General features: G+C 40.8%; 1 protein-coding gene across 6 annotated transcripts in view; it reads right to left on the reverse strand.

The window, feature by feature from the left end:
* Window positions 1–14361, reverse strand: part of ACACA (acetyl-CoA carboxylase alpha) — a 154832-nt gene that overhangs the window by 126247 nt on the left and 14224 nt on the right. For all 6 annotated transcript variants that reach the window (XM_072882536.1, XM_072882539.1, XM_072882535.1 and 3 more), the window contains 2 exons: window positions 10611–10657; window positions 8360–8612 (listed from right to left, as the gene is read on the reverse strand). In XM_072882536.1, coding sequence (XP_072738637.1) covers window positions 8360–8586 — 227 coding nt within the window. In that variant the 5' untranslated portion in view covers window positions 8587–8612; window positions 10611–10657. The remainder of the gene's footprint in view (window positions 1–8359; window positions 8613–10610; window positions 10658–14361) is intronic.

The following is a 14361-nucleotide window of genomic DNA, read 5'->3' on the forward strand; positions in this document are numbered from 1 at the left end:
ATACACAGCTTGATGTTAGAGGAGCAGCTTCAGCATTGGTTAAAAATATTCACTGTGCCTTCCACCAGCCGAATGCACTGCTATGAAATCAATGGACACGATTTGCTGCAACGTCCCTACAAAAATATGCTACACAAGGGTGTGTCATTCTGATACAATACTTACCACCAAACACACACACGCTCTACAAAGCTCATTTCCTAAACGTAATACTACTCAGAACCCAAATGGCAAATATCATATGGAAACCATCCCCCTCTTTAGACCCTAGGCCTGCTGTTAGACAAAAGGAAAGCCTGTGCAGTTCTCTTCTGTTCTAGCCTCCAAGAAAAAAAGCATTCATTACAGACATACCTGACGCACATCGCAGCTAGGAGCCTGCATTGATCCCAGCACTGTAACATGCCAAGTGCTATCAGTGACGTAGCAGTTTATTCCAAAGGCAGTGATGCATTAGCTGGCTTGTTTGAAAGGCAGCCTTAAGGAGACTGCAGCACATACACACACGCACACACACACACACACCCCCCCCGAGAAAGGATTTTTTTTTTTCCCCCCTTCAGCTCTCATCATCAATTTGGGCTTTGTTTTGTAGATATGTAAGTGCTGATGTGAAGCATTTGTAAGATCTGCTCCAGTTTTAGATCTGCCCTTGCAACCTACTTCACAAAAAGGCAGAGAGAAAGAGCAAGCATATACGTAGTCCAGCAAGCAATGCAGAATTCTGCACCTGGAGTAAATAGTTCACTATGGCTTGGGTAATAGGCACTGGGAGGCAGCAATCTGGCAATCTGGACTTATTCAAAGATAGTATTTGCCTGCAATTTTAAAGGGACAGAACAGTTGGCCTGAATGCAGACACTGCCAGAATCAGTGCTTCAAGCTATAAATTTAAAAAAAAAAAGAAAATAAAATAAACTCAGCTCTGACGAAGGACTGAGCCTAAGGATTTCAGGAAATTAAATAAAGGATGCAACAAGAAAAATAAAAACAGCCCTCTCCCTGCTCCCTGGCTAAATAACTTCACTTTCATGCTAACACATATTTTGAACAGCCATCCAGGCAGGTCTTTAGCCTAAAGCAGTAACTTTGGTTCCAAAACTACAGAGCCCAAACTGGCACAAGCCACTAGGTACTTGGTTATTTGAGAGGAATCCAACAGCTGCAATGGATGCAGATTTTAAGTGCCGAGACACTTGTTTGTCAGGTATTTTCTTTTCCTAAACCACAAATCTGGCTTTTTATCTGCCATGCCGTATGCATTTTGAACTGGACCATACCCACAGGATGCACACACCAAATCATTCGTGTTCCTTGCAAGTTCCAAAGCAACATCACAGCTGTTATTATGGGAGGGAATCTGATGACTTAGAGCTCACTGAGCTCCTCTGGATCACACACTCTTACATGCTATGATCAAAATAACTTCACTCCTGAGGCTCTTCAACATACCCAGTGATCCTCTGACTCTTCTTTCCAAGGTATTCTGCACTCAACTTTGAGTTTCATGCTCAACAAGCCTCTAGCCTCCTACACGCTCCAAGTCCTTCCCTTTTCCTTCAAATTTATCTTTCAGAACCCATTTCTTCATCATGTCCTTCCTGCTTAGACCCATGGCACCAAATTTTCACCCCTCAAAAATACCCAGTAAATCCAAATATCAATCCAAATAAATAGCCAAATTTAAATCGAATTGATATCCGTATTCCAGTTCCTAAAAACACAAAGTACTGGAAGATCTCTACTTTTACATCCTCATGAAGTACAAAATTCCACATGTTCCTGGAGCAACAGCCTAACACTCTCCAGGTCAAGCCCTGCCACCAAGATAAAAGTGAATAACAACAACAGTAAAACACAGTTCTGAAACTGAGAAGAGAGCAGAATTGAAGCCTTTGGCAAGGAGCCCTCCCAGTGCTCTTCGACAAAGTTCAAGCGTTGAACAGATCTGATCTGCGTGAATGAGAGAATGTATCTTTTTTAACAACCAGAATTAAGGGGGTAGGTGGGGGAGTTTTGCATCAAATTCATCACTGAAAGAGGTTTTGCCTAGTGTAAGAGAATCCTGTACAGAAAGCACGGTGCAGCCCATTTCAGCTACTAGTCTTACAGACAGAGTTATGATATGGAGTCAAGAGATCCAAGTTACTCCCTAGCCTGGAGATTCTTTGCTTTCCTTACCGAAAATAGGTTTAATGACACCTCCTCTTTTCCCAGATTTGTTGCAAGCCTACATTCATTGACAGCTTCTCCTGCAGCCACTGAAGATGCAAGCACGAGGCTGTGAGGGGATTCTGCAAAAGTCTTTGAATGCCTTTGCTACATGTCCTGCTCTGGGTGAAAAGCGCAGGCATTCAGCAAAATACAGGAGGGGGCCCTGAAGTATTCTTATAGGGGCAAAGTATACTTCGTTATCTTTTCAATTAGAAATATCAGGTAAGTAATACTGTCGCCACTGTGGTATCTCAGCCAGCTAATCATTGCAAAATCTCCCTACAAATTACTGAATTTAGAAATGATGTTTCCCATGTTAACTGCAGTCAAAGGGAGTAAAATATCTGTTACACCAAAATAAGAATAATACTACTTTTGAGAGATACACAGATGAAAAGTCCTTTAAAGTGTATTTGTTCACTAAACAGAGTAGCTTTCAGAGAAGAAAAAAGTTATAATTCACAGGTTATCAGTATAACCAGAAACAGCTAGGAATCCAAAACACCTTACAAGCTTCCTCTTTTTCAACAGATACAGGAGGAAATTCAACTTTTCACTCCAGGTGGATGAAGTTCGAAATATCAATCACAACATCACTCACTGGCAGTAACAGAAGGGAACCAAGTAACAAAAGTGGTAACAAAAGGGAACCAAATCCTTTGTTTTAGCAGGGGTCCCTTGAAGATGCAGAGCTTTATTTCAGGAACTTGCAGACACGTGCAGCAGTATCACTCTCCCCTATCTGCTGAGCCAACAGCAACTGATCATATGCAAAGGAAAAGGTCTCAGCAAGCGGCATGCCATTCCAGTTTCACGAACGGCCTTCTGGTCTGCGAGATGCAAACCCATGCAAGTTGCCCCACACAAAAAACCTCAGCAGGACCACGGCAACTGATAGCACAGACAGCAGAGCAAGAGAAGGAGCCTTCAACTCCAGCAGCAGCCCCACAGCCAGGAGTACGCAGAAAGCCGGGAACGGGAAGGACTCAGTTCAGCAAAGGAAAAATCCTTTTTGATGCAGCCAGGCCAGTCTCAGACAGGGCAGTGAAAGCATCAGCCTTGCAGACACTAAAGCACATTTGTACTTCTATGCACACATTTGTGCATAAAATTACAGCAGCACTTATAATTTTACAAGATCAATGCTCTATAGTGTAATCTCCTAACCACAAACAGCTGGACCGGAAAGGAATTTTTTTAAATTCAAAACAAGCTCAAAAGGATCCTTTATTTCTTGTAGTACTCTGTGCAATCGCTCTATGACTGGTTTCTAAGCAGGCACCCTGTCCCAGTGCCAGGCTGGGCATATTCAACACACTACTGTCCAGACTAAAATTGATGTGTTCTTCCAAAATTACTTTAATAGATGATTAGTTCTTCTTAAGCATCTCAGTAATTTATTGAGACTATTTACTGAGAAGTCCAAATACTGTTAGGTGCTAAGGGCTAAAGTCTCTGTGGGGTTAACATCAGAGGTCACAGCTGAGCTACTTCCAAAAATTTGGCTTTCAGAGGACGGAAGCGGATTGTCAGGTGACTTCGTACACCCATTTCACTGCTTATGAAACCAGAGCCCTGATGTATAAATACCAGAAGACATGCAGGTTTTATTCTATTTTAAACAAGAATTTCATGCAAGATCTATCTTTGAGGCTAGGATTTAAATTTAGCAATAGTCAAGAACAATTTATTACACAAAACAAACAGAACCACAGTACTTTCCAAGCAGCATTTGTATTTACTTAATCTACCACTAAAACTTCAGAAAGGCGCACAGCAACTGTCTAACAGCTCACTACACAACGAGCAAAAACTGTATCCCAACAGGACCACTGCCTTCAGCTGGAAGCGCTGATGGAAATTTCTGAACTCAAAGACAATTGAGTTCATGCCATGAGCTTTAAGCCTGGAAGCAAAAAGATTAAGAAAAAATAGTATAGTTTGGTTTTATTATCTAAAGGTGCAAAATGCAACAAAGTAAATTTTGTTGATGTAGACTGTACACAAGTAGAATATTTTCTTTAAGAACACTTGTTTTCAATGTTAGACGCTATAACTAACAGAGTGAGGAGGACATTTACATGATTTTTATTACTGAGACTCTTTAAGTAAAGCACAACCACAAGCAAGAAAAGAATCAGAACATTGTAATCCGCATGGTTACTCTTCCAACAGACAGTTTCTGTGAAGGGCTGATGTACCACACACCAATTTAAAGTTCATTATCAGAGCATGGCTTTCTCAATCCTATATAGTAGTAGCCAACTGGCACAATCAAAGGTCTTCATAGATCTCTAGTGGTACAGAAGCCTATATTGTACAACCTGTCCCAGCAAGACTGTCTTTAGCAACAGCATAAACACTTAACAAGATCAATAAGGTGATAGATGGAACAACACAGCGCACACACACTCTGCATGCTCAAATGAAGAAACATGAGTTGGCATACAGACTACCCATAGCTGGCTCAGGATATATTGATTAGACATCACAACCCCATCAGACGATAAGGCTCTCGGCAATGTTTTCCAGCTCAGACAGGAGACCTGCATATCTCAGGTACTGAACATATGCCAAGCAGTCTACTGAAACACCTGTGCTTCACGAACTGGTAACGTGATCGCGCTTTTTACGGGGGTCTAAGAGCAAGAGAGAAGCAGCAGTGGCTGTTACTACAGGAAAAGAGGCTCTCAGACGACCAGATGTGACGTGAGGCATGACTGCCATGAGACTCCCATCGTGGCATCAGAGGCTCGAGCATCTTTCACAAAGATAGTTAATTTGGCCTCCACTAGCATGAGGTTCTTTGCTATAAAACAGCACGAACAGGACGGTTCATGAGAGCTGATGACCAAGGAAGAGCATTTCTAATTATCAAAGTCATTTTAATACTGACATCGTGCTCCTCAGAAGGGTGAAAATCTGCTTGGAATGTCAAGATAAGTGCTGGAACTGCCACTGCACAAAAGGTACAAACGATCACCAGCACTGAATATTATAGGATGGATTAGACAGTCTTACAGTCAACCTCCACAAAGCAACAAAATGGAGTTTAGAGGAGAAAGGAAGTTTTACTGTCTAACCTTCAGTGACCTAGAGTATGAGAGGAAAAAACAACTTGATCAGATGGATGAGAACCCTGCTTTCCAGATCTCCTGTGCTGTAAGTAGAAATCTCTTTTCTCTAGCCATCAGAGCAACAGGCTGACACTTACCTGAACATGAGAGGTAAAGGGATAGTTCAGGTACTCACAAACCCTTTTTCAGCTGACTTACTTCTGGATTTTAAACATAATTGTTCCTTGAGAAGGACTTATCTGCAGCAAAACCCCTCACCTAAAATACAAGCTATCTCTATCTTTAGCTGACCAAAATTTCCTGTGTGAAACTAACCAGCAAATGGAAAGATTTTTGGCAACTTCTTCAAAAAGATTTGTTCCCTTGGACCTGCACTTTGTTTGACCCATTAGTCAAACTGTACAGAACTCCCCATGAATTTATCTTTGTCACTTTAGAAAGTGTTGTACCTTTGTGATTACCAAAGGAAGCTAGAAGCAAGAATACCTGTGTTCCATTAATTCACTGTCACAGAGTGACTTCAGGCAAGTTGTTGAACTTGTCTTTGTCTCAGTTTCTCCATCTGTAAACATTATTTGGAAATCTTTTGATGGAAGGGACTACCATCCTGGCAAACTCTTTCAATTCATCTTACTTTATCTTAGAAAAACAGACTATAATGCTGTAACTTTTTTTATTTGAATTGGCATTTCTCTCCAATTTAACTGAAAGTCAAGTACCCTCAAAAGAGAGTGCCAAAGTAAGCAAGTTACAACAGAGGTGCTCAAGGTTGCACACCTATTGCATAATAGCTCTCTGATGCCAGGCAGTGTCCTAGAAGTTGCTTGATTTTCTTGCTCTCCTATTGTCTGTTTCCACACTTATGGTTATGCGTTCATCCGGTTTCTTCTGTTCCTAAAATATATATAGTTACAGGGCTAGATCTTTTCCTGCTTCAGAATTACCTTTTGTGCTGCCAAATTATTATAAGTGGCAGTCTTTGGAAAGGCAATCCCCTTTAAATTTGCTTTAAGATTTTATATCTGTTATGTTAGTGCCAGCTGGCTAAACATGTCCACCAGTATGACCATAACAATTCTGTAAAGTACGGACTACTATCCCCCTTCTGCCCCAACCCAAAGAGCCTGCTGCTAGAGAGACAACCTCTGAAAACAAACAGAGTGGGAAGGGAACCACCATTAAAAGGACAGATTAAAATTCCTTAATCTGCACAAGCAAAGAAACCAGCAAAACAGAAGAACAAGCTGAAAGGATTAGCTAGTTGTATAAATATCTACTACCAGTCAGTAAAACCCAGAAGCCTTTTTGGAACCAACCATTTCTTCACAAGCAACAAAGTAAAGATAGTGAAGGATTGTTCAGTAAAAACTATAGTGGGATTCAGACTGTCCTGTATGTTCCTGGAATGGGATGACACCCTTTAAAAAGGCAGGCAGAAAAAGCAAATCAAGAGCAAATCTTCTAGATTTGGTTCTGACCACTGGGAGGATCTGCTGGGAGAACCTGAGGCTGAAAGGCACCAGAACAATCACAAACCTATTTGTAAGGAACTAGCAGACAAAAAGGCAGTAAGTTACATCCACCTGGAAGATGTCAAGGACAAATCTTTCCTATACAAAAATGCATTTCCTTCCTTACATGCTAAAAAGGCTTGCAAACAGGGGACTGTCAGTTGCTGCAGTAAATTTTGATGTTAGGAAGACTTTTAACCCTGTCCAACATTATGTTTTCATAAATAGAATGAGCATACATGAAACAATTGCAGGGTAGTCGGAAATTCAGACGATGGTGAACAACTGCTCTGTTAAACTGGAAGGATGTAAGAAGCGGGGCTTTGGTAAGGATCCATTCCAACACCAACACTGTTTAACATTTTCTTTTTAAATTTACCAGTTATGAGCTTACCATCAAACTAAGAATGACTGAAGATGCTTTGGAATCAAGAATCTAATTCTAAAGGAATTTGACAAGGTGGCAAAGTAACCTGAAATGAGCTGCTGCAATTCAGTAGTGACAAGTGCAAATATTACACCTAGTAAAAGATAACTTTACCAATATTCAGTGTGGTGATTGTTCATGGACTGCTGCTCCCCATGTACAACACCTCCTCACTCTACCCAGCACTGACAAGGCCTCAGGTACAGTACTGCGTACAGGTCTGGGCACCAGAGCTCCTGGAATATGGGAAACAAATGAAGGGGACATGGAAGAGTGAAGCAAGACTGATCAGACACTGAGAAACTGTGATCCGTACACACACGGAAAAGTACAAGACACCTAACCTATAACAGAGAAAATCCCAATGGGTACATCCCGCTAGTGGCATGCAAATTAGCAACACCATAAAAATAAAGGGGCCTTTTGACAAGGAAGTATTAACACCACGATCTCAAAATCCCAACTTCATAGTTCATTTGAGCCACAAAGAATTAGGAGTGAAACAGCCCTTCTCCCAGCCATGACACCAACATCTCCCTGAGCTACAAGCAGCAGCTACCATATTATCACCACTCTGCAGGATACCAATCTTCTCTTTAACTATAAACAATTTTTTCTCTATCCACAACAAAAAAATATTCCAAGCAATATAGAGTCATTGATCTTACCCAGGAGTACTACCAATTCTTTGGCTACACATAAAGCATCAAATCCCATACAAAGACAAAATAAGCAAATAATGTCCTTGTTCTCAACAAACATGGCCCACCTAAAAGACATACACAAGTGAAAACTTTAAAGATCTCAGTCAGCACATTTCCATTTTCTGAAAGCCGGGACAAGAGACAGGCAGTATAAGCAAGCCCACCATAACACTCAACAGCTGAGATGTCTGAAAGGTGCTTAAGGAATTTAGGCACAGATATTTCATTAAAACCAACAGAAAACAGAAGGTTTTGATACACATAAACATAAAAGAGGTCATTTTGAAACAGAATGCCGGAAGATGTCTTGGCACAACAAAAAAATATGAGGCTAAACCCAGATATAAATTTAAATCTTTGGATTATCTTTGGAATGGATGGGGTAAAAAGACTGAAGACTGAATCTGAGTACTATTTTATCCATACCTCATATGGTTTGCCAGGCCATCTTGAGCGTTAGAAAGTCCTAGATCTGAAAGGGAATCCGAGCAGACAGATACAGGCGACAAAGACCTCTCTTTCTCCTCCAGCAGATCAAGTTTCACCAAGGAGCTCGTTTCATCTTCTGAGTTATCCTCTGACACAGAGCCAATAATAAAGCGAGAGTGAGGGTTCATCTCCAGGGGTTTAGCGGGCTGGGAGGACTCTTCCATGGCTCCTACAAATTGGGCTCTCAGCACTGTAAGGGGCAAAAGAAAGCAAACAAACAAAGCCAGAGGTTAATACCTGCTCTTGCAGAACAAAGAGGACAAAGCAAGGTTCACTTCTGATAGGAGATGCAATGTTAAAACACCATAGCTGAACCCAGACAGGAGTCCAGGATCAAGAATAGTTACTTCTGCTATAATAATTGACTCTTCTGTTTGCACAAGGACTCTAAGATCAAAGCAGATGGTCATTCTGATCTGTTGCAGAACCTGCTAGTTTAGACAAAGTTGCAGTAGGCACTTACGAAAAAAAAAAATAAATCACATACAAATGCGTGACTAGAAATCCAAAATTTTTATTTTACTATTATTCTTTGGTTAGTTAGCTATTGGTGACATTTAAAACCTGACTGGTTGTCCTGGGCAACCTGCTCTAGCTGACCCCGCTTAAGCAGGGGGTTGGACTAGATGATCTCCAGAGGCTGTTCCAACCTCAGCCATCCTGTGAGCCTGTGATTAAAAATCTCTATTTCAACAGCATCTGAACGCTGGGACTCATTGTGCTAGGTACTGCACGTAGCATTATTTACTGCTATTCAAATGCTGCATTTGATTGGTCAAAAACACCCTTTTCCCAAGCCTTGCCAGGTGCAAGACACATTATCTCTTACATTTTTTCAGAAGACCTCATGTTTTTTAGGATTCTTTTAGGAATCTCAGCTGACCTACCAAACTGGGGAGCAGATACAGCGTACTGGCCAGCAGCCTGCCAGCCAGGTGGGGCTAGGCAAGACCTAAGATCTGTTCAGCACACGAGCCCACCTCCAACTGTGGTCAACATCAGACACTTGGGCAAGAGAAAAAGAACGAGCTGAACATATAGTTTGCCTCCCTAAAATATGATCTCAGCTTCCCATGCCAAGAGCTCAAGCATATCTCAAGCCAGAATGGCTACCTTTGGGCTTAAGGGCAAGAAAAGTTTCAACTGAGTCAAAGTGAGTAATTTTGAAGTTTTCACTTAGAGAAGCATCCACAGACTCTGGAACAACTATAGGATTAACTGAATATCTTATAGAAAATGATTCTCTAAGAGTTCTCTACACACGTAACAGGTATAACATAAGCAGCAATTAATTTTAAGCTTCTTCCACATACTGTTGTGCCATCTACTTTATCCTTAACCTGAAAAGATCAAGCTTTAGGAAGACTTCAATCTTCAAAGCTCGTTCAAGTCTGAGGATAAGTCACCACCAGGATGACTTTAACAAATCTAACAACCCACCACTGCCAAAGGGGAAGGTCCCACTCCTTTCATACCTACCTCTTCCCTTCTCTGCCCCAGCTGTGTGTTCACCCCCACCAGCTCTGGTGCTTTCCAGACCACCCTCTGATCTGATTCAACAAAATCATTAGAACTGTAACCAACAAAACAAGATAATTTCCGGCGAGGTTCGCAAGTCTAATTGGAGCAGCAAAGGGAGCGGATGGGAAGATACTGGTAAGGAATGATGGGGACAGAAGCAAAACCTCCCCTTTTTGGCAGCAGTGAGCTGTCAGACTGGCTCAGCCATCTTCTGCAACTTCACCCAGACTTTAACCTCTTGGTCTCAGATCATCCATGTCAGTAAGGGGATAGTATCTACTTTATGGTAATATATTGAAACTTAGTGGCATGATTTACAAGTGTCAGAGGAAAATACAGAAGTTCAGGTCTCCATTTTCCATTTAAAAAATCATTACATAGAGAAGAATCTCTTAATATGGGGAACTGAGTATCAAAAATTCAGCGTTGTTCCAACAGGGAACGAATGTATTTTCTTCAAAATTTAACAAAAAAAAAAATTACAACTGAGAAAGAAAGAGTGTGACAGATGGAGAAAACAAAGGAGCACCTCACAGCACACAGACAGGTGGGACAGGGAATAAATATTTGATACACCCTGCTCTGCCTGACTTTGATGCACTTATATGACAATTACACACAGCTGAAAATCACATCATTATAAAATTAGGAATGCTTATGCACTAACCTCTTGTTATTTTTGCAATCTGAGCAGTTATCCACTTCCAAAATGAACTGCAAAAGAAAAGAATTAACAAGTAAGTATTATTGTTATGAAGAATACTCTGTGGTTTTTTTTCCCCTACTATACGAAGCAGTGAACACAAAACTGTTGTGGAAAAAAAAACATATACAAACCAGACCAGATCGCTTGCTCCAGGTCACAAGCATAAACCAGGAACTGAACCTGCAATGTTCAAGTCAAGCCATGGCTCCTCTTGTTAGTCCATCATCCTAGCAACTTCTGAGCAATGTGTTAGCACACACCTGATCATCCCACATACATTCTAGTTCTGCTTCTAAAAGAAACTACGCTTTGTGCCAGGGCTATCTGCTTGTATCAAACTTTTTTTCTCTGTCAACTTCTGAATCTGCTGGCCGATTTCACTTGAATGTGATGGTCAGGAGTAAATCCCAATGATAATTAGAAATCTTGTGCAAAACTGGTGGCTAGAAGACACAGCTGACATACTGTATTTTTACATGAATAAAACAATAGTTTACCTGTAAAACAAACTGTGATACAGCAACACAGACAAGGACAAGACAAGGGGACATTTATCTCAGGGCCTCATTCTCCCAACAGGTACTTCACTATGCAGAAAGGACTGTTGATACCCTTAACTCTCACGCCACATTGACATCCTAAACCGGTGGGAAAACCTCGTCAGTCCTGCTAATTATAGCCATGTTATGCCAAGTACAGGGATGCAGCATGATTGGTTTGATACAAACATGACAGCTTTCATCCGGTGCACAAACAAAACTGGACCATCTCATAACACATATAAGACGTGATTGTAGTTTTAATTAGAGCACAGACAAGGAATTTATAGACAGTGCAATCCTTAAACACCATGCTCTTTCTTTTCATCAGTAACTGAGAATTAAAAACCGATCCAACTGGCTCATGCACTTTTACCATGAATGTACCTGACTGAATTATTTAGATCAAACCCTGTGTTGACATCACTACTCCCACAAACTCCAGTTTCACTGGGGCCACGGGCAGTTCGTTTTACAGAGACGCATACTTAACCATTTTATGACTGAAAAGCCACAAGTATCTGTCCAACATAGGCATTAAAAGGGTGGACCAATCTGCCTTTTTTGAGGGTAGAGATGGAGAAGAAGGGGAAGCGTGACTGTAAAGTCTGTACAACTACCTGTGACATGCAGAAACTAAACCATACAGGAAGATTTCTTTAACCGAAGCGTTTGGGCAGGACTTATAGCTCGGATAGCACAAAGTTTAATCAAATTTTGTTTGCACATATAAACATGAAGACAATATTTACATGTATATTTATCCTGGCATCAGATCACTCCTAGAGAATTTCATCCAGACAGATTTACTGTTGGCACAATTATCAGCACTGAAGAATCTGGGATACAGCCAAACTAACTTCAACCCTTTCTTAATGAAGAAAAACTTTTTCTAATTTCAAGAACTTACACATGAATAAGCAAGCTTCAAGGCTTTTTTTTTTTCCCCTAAGCAGATAAGGAAACAGAGGAACAGGCAGTGAAGCGTTTCACTCAAATACTCCATAAGAAAGCATCAAACCAATGCCAAGGCTCCTGATCTCCAATGTCAGGCTCAAACAACTTGACTCAAACATCTTGTTTGTACAACTCCGTTCAAAAGCAGTTAGTTACCCACAAAGCCCCATTCAAGTCCACTTACCAATGCACTTCCAACCCCTTATAGTCCAGTCCCAAAGTCATGAGTTCCGCTAATGTTTTGCAATCAGCTGGTAACTCAACATTGCATTGAATTAGATGTAAGCTCAGCTTGCTCTCAGCATGCTGAAATTTGTTATTCATATTTAAATGACCTTCAGCATTGTCGGAGGCCAAATAAAATGTAGACTTTCTCAGAGATCTCCTCACAGAAGCCTCTTGCTTTCAATGCTGCAAACAGAATGCGCAAGTCTCGCCCAACCTCTGCATATTGTATTCACTGTCTGAAACGTAACTGCCATAGTTTCTAACAAGCATCTGGAATTCAGCTGACCACCAAGACAATGTTTGTGTACCACTAACCATTGCAGATGTACTGTTTGTTTTAATAATGGTGAACTAAACCCTAAAAACCAAAATTCTCTGGATCCTCAACTATATACAGCCCCTACACTTACTTTTGCAGGTGTCCAGAGCCTGTCAAACAGGCTAACTTTTGCAGAGAGACTGAAAAAAAAACCCTGTAATTTACGGAAGGATAGAGATTGATAATCCGATCCTGCAAAGATTTAAGAGCGGGTAACATCAAGCACTCTGAGCCTGCTCAGTTACATAAATATGTTTAATCAGAGGTGAATCTTTACAGAACCTGAGCCACGCTGTCCTCCCTCCTGAGGAAATCAGCTCACATTAGAGGTCGAAGATACACAGCACTCTCCTAACTCCCCAGCCCTGCAGATACCAAGGTATTTAAGACCCAAATCGTGTTCACGCTACAAGCAATGAAAAAACTCCAATCCAAATTCAAAAAGTAATGTATCTGGTTTTGCCCGAGGTGAAGCAAAACCCAATTCACTCCTCTGCAGCTCTACCACTATCATTAGTAAAATTTCTGGCTTGACAGTGAAATGCACATGTAAAAATATCAGACTTTAGAAGTTTTTATAACAGTTTCACTTTAAGATCATTTTTATTATTGTAAAACACACCTAGGCATGAAACTTACATACTGTCAGTTGGAAATCAAGTTTCTAGTTTCTTCAAACCACCCCATTCTGAAGACAATTACACTATTGAAAAGATCGTTATTATTTCAGTGAAAATGAGTTGTAGGCTCTTTCAAAGACTCAGAATAGCGCCTCTACAATATTGATGTCTTATAAAACGGAAATTAACAAAACTAGTTTTATGTAAAGGTCTCCTGTTTAAAGCCCAGGGATCTATGGTAGTGCTAATCAACACAAATAACTTTAAAACAATGAAATGGATGTGTACTTTCACCACCCTAACTGAACAAACACAGGTAATCGAAAACAAAGGAACAAAAAAGGTAAAAACAAAGTAGAAATAGATGGTATCTGTGTAACAAGTTGACTACTTAATTGCTTTTACCGAACACAAAAAAAATCAGCAACATGCTCACCTATACCAGGCCCAGAAGTGAGTTTTCAGATCAGGAGAGGGCAGAGAGATGATTTTTGCACCGAGACAGGTCACCAAGCATCAAACCATTTACCTGCAGAGCTCCTTGCCTGCACCGTTCTGTCAGGCCAGCTGCCGCTGCATTTTAACATGCGCTCAGCCTCAAACCTTCACCAGCTCGTATCTCTACGCAACCGGTGGGCCGCAATTCAAACTCTGCTCCACCCGAGCCGTGCCTCCTGGTTAATCATTGGGCATTGCTTCACCTCCCATCCTAAAATGTTCTCAGCAAATATCAAATACCCTGCAAAGTTCTTCTGCTTCTTGTTTGTGAAGTACCTTTCAATACACTGTATGTCCACAGGTTAGAAGTTCTAGTTAGTTTTCAGATTTACTGTATCAACATTAGACACATAAAGCTAAATATACAAGTGGAATATATGCTTCCTAGGTCTCCTCAGGTAAAATATGTCTGTGTCACTTCCAAAAAGGACTTAAAGACAAAAAAGAGCCAAATTTACAGCTCTCCTAGTTTGCTAAAACACTCAAGACTGTGCCTAAATCCCATTGTCTTTGAGAGAACTGGGCATAACTTAAACCGTTTGCTGAATATC

This window comes from Ciconia boyciana, chromosome 17 (genome assembly GCF_034638445.1).
Source record: "Ciconia boyciana chromosome 17, ASM3463844v1, whole genome shotgun sequence".
NCBI lineage: Eukaryota > Metazoa > Chordata > Aves > Ciconiiformes > Ciconiidae > Ciconia > Ciconia boyciana.